The following is a 2,531-nucleotide window of genomic DNA, read 5'->3' as shown; positions in this document are numbered from 1 at the left end:
AGCACGCCGTCTAAATTGTGTCTTTTACAATCCTAAAATAAAAAAAAATAAAACCTTTTGCGTTTAAAGCTTCAGGTGTGGGTGCAAGTACCCATTTAGTTAAATAAAGTTAAATAAAAGTAATAAAATCGAATATGCCACAAAGGCTAACAAAGCAATTTCTAGTCGACGCTCTAATGGCGGCTAGTGTTGGTTTTCCCGCGACGGCTACGGTGGCGCAATTAAAGCGTTTATACGCCGCACACTGCACAAATGAGGCGCTCAATGAGGTGGACGACGACAACATATCCGACTTGGATGAGGGAGCAGCTCCAGACAACGGTGCCATCATAATCGACGCCACGCGGTATGATCAGGTACGAGATGCTCAAAATACGGTTACCGAAAATACCGTTGGCGAATGCCGTGACGCCGGCGCTAGCGCCCCTGCCGCTAACCTAAATAACGTTGCTGAAAATACCGTTCGTGAACGTCGTGCCGCCTATAGCCTTGCCGCCGGCGCTAAAAATGCTGCCGTTACCAATGCTGCCGTCACTATAATCCCCGCCGCTGACGATATTACTGCCAATGCCGATATTACCGCCAATGCCGAAAATGCTGCCTCCGTAAACCTTGCCGTCTCCAATAGCTACACCAGCGACAAAACTTCCGCTGGCGCTGACAACACGGCATCCAGCCCTACGAATGCCGGTGACGACTACACCGCTGATAATTTGGACCAACAGATTACGGAATTAAGGAAGAAGCGCGAAATATTGGAGCTGCAACGTCAAATAAAAAAGCTGAAAACTACGATTGCCCAACCAAGTGCTTGTAGAGCTTCATTCGCAGACATTGAGCACGCAGTTCCAAAATTTAGTGGTGATAGTACCGCACAATCAGTTCAACACTTCTTCCACGATTTCGAGGAAATAATGCGTACGGTTAATGCGGACGATCAATTTAAATTGTTAAGCTTACGTCGCTCACTACATGGAACAGCGAGAGTGTTTTTAACGACGACATCTGCACTCAACTATCATGATTTGAGGAAGGCAGTTATAGATGAGTTCGACAGTGCAGTTACTCGCCACGACGTCTACAGAATGTTGAGCGAAAGGAAGTGGAAGCCCCAAGAAGAATCACTGCACTGTTACATATTGACTATGCAGGCTCTGGCGAAACGTGGATGTGTCCAGGAAACTGACGTCATCGACTTGATCTTTGATGGGATCGGGAATAAAATAAACAATATAAATTTACTTATGCCAGCACAATCACTGGACGAGCTGAAGAGGCTAGTGAATCGCTACTTTTCCAAATACCTCAAGCCAAATTTTGGTACTGTTCGACGTATGATGCCTGCCGCTGCCGCAAAGCAACCTGCCGTTCCCGTCAAGCCGTCAGCCTCTGATAAGCTTACTGCCGAGTCTGGAGGAAACAGCCAGCCACTATGCTTTAACTGCTCCAAGAGGGGCCACATAAAGCCAAACTGCCCGTATCCGATGCGTCCGAATGGGTCCTGCTTCCGGTGCTGGAAGATGGGTCACGACCATCATTCATGCACCAATCCACGGAAAATTTTGAAGCCGATTGCCGACCAACCAGTTGCTGCCGTTTACGAAAACGACCTCACCGAGCTGGAATCGTTCAATTTTGTAAGTATTACTTTTGAGACCAATCGACAAGAGAGTGCGAAATTTAATAAATTCATTTCCCTTTTTGATACCGGTAGTCCAACTAGCTTTATGAAGCAATCGTGTGTGCCAAATAATTGCCAAATTTTACGAGAGCCACAACATACTTACCGCAGCATTGGTGGATTAAAACTAAAAATATTGGGTCAAGTCCTTTGTTCTGTGAAATTTAAAAATGAAGTAAAAAATATCAAAATAAATATATTGCCAGAAAATGAAATGTTAGTACCTGTTATTTTTGGACGAGATTTTTTGAAGCAGTTTAACATACACTTAGCTAAAATAAAACGTAAATATACGAGAGACAATTTATTGATATATAAGAACACTCTTTGCACTCCCTTGTCGAATGACCTGGTCGAAATCTTAAACAAGTTTAGCCTCTTAAAAGCTTATGCGCCACCTAATAACATTGAATCCGGGGACATGATCGGTACGAGTGGGAATGTTGGTCCCAGCGGGCGGGTATCCGTCGAATTGCCGGACATATTCAATATTGAAATCGATAGCCAAAACGAAGAGTTGGATATAGACTTTGCGCTAAATCGTAATCAGCGTGCCGAATTAAGTAAATTAGTGTTCGATTCGTATATAAATCCGAAAGATCTTAGGGTAGAGCCAGTAGAATACGAAATGAAGATTCACTTAACAACTGATGTGCCGTTTTATTGTGCGCCTAGACGTTTATCATTTGCCGATCGTACTGTAGTCCAGGATATTGTAAGAAATTTAGAAAGGGATGGGATTATACGGGCGAGTAATTCTCCTTACGCTTCAGCAATAGTACTTGTAAGGAAGAAGAGTGGCCAGAAGCGCTTATGTGTTGATTATAGGGGTCTGAATAAAATAACCGTA

At 43.9% G+C, this 2,531-nt stretch overlaps 1 protein-coding gene across 1 annotated transcript; it reads left to right on the top strand.

Annotated features, from left to right (window-relative positions):
• Positions 1–1,279: 1,279 nt before the first annotated feature.
• LOC118757121 (ATP-dependent RNA helicase glh-1-like) lies at positions 1,280–1,870 on the top strand. The gene is made up of 2 exons (XM_036491859.1): positions 1,280–1,637; positions 1,715–1,870. Exons 1-2 carry the CDS (start codon positions 1,335–1,337, stop codon positions 1,721–1,723), a joined length of 312 nt encoding a protein of 103 aa, XP_036347752.1. The 5' UTR covers positions 1,280–1,334; the 3' UTR covers positions 1,724–1,870.
• Positions 1,871–2,531: the final 661 nt, after the last annotated feature.

Source organism: Rhagoletis pomonella, unplaced genomic scaffold (assembly GCF_013731165.1).
Source record: "Rhagoletis pomonella isolate Grant_MI unplaced genomic scaffold, Rhpom_1.0 Rhpom_scaffold_14551, whole genome shotgun sequence".
NCBI classification, from domain to species: Eukaryota; Metazoa; Arthropoda; class Insecta; order Diptera; family Tephritidae; genus Rhagoletis; species Rhagoletis pomonella.
Note: the sequence above shows the minus strand (reverse complement) of the source record. Positions and strands in the feature narration are given on the sequence as shown.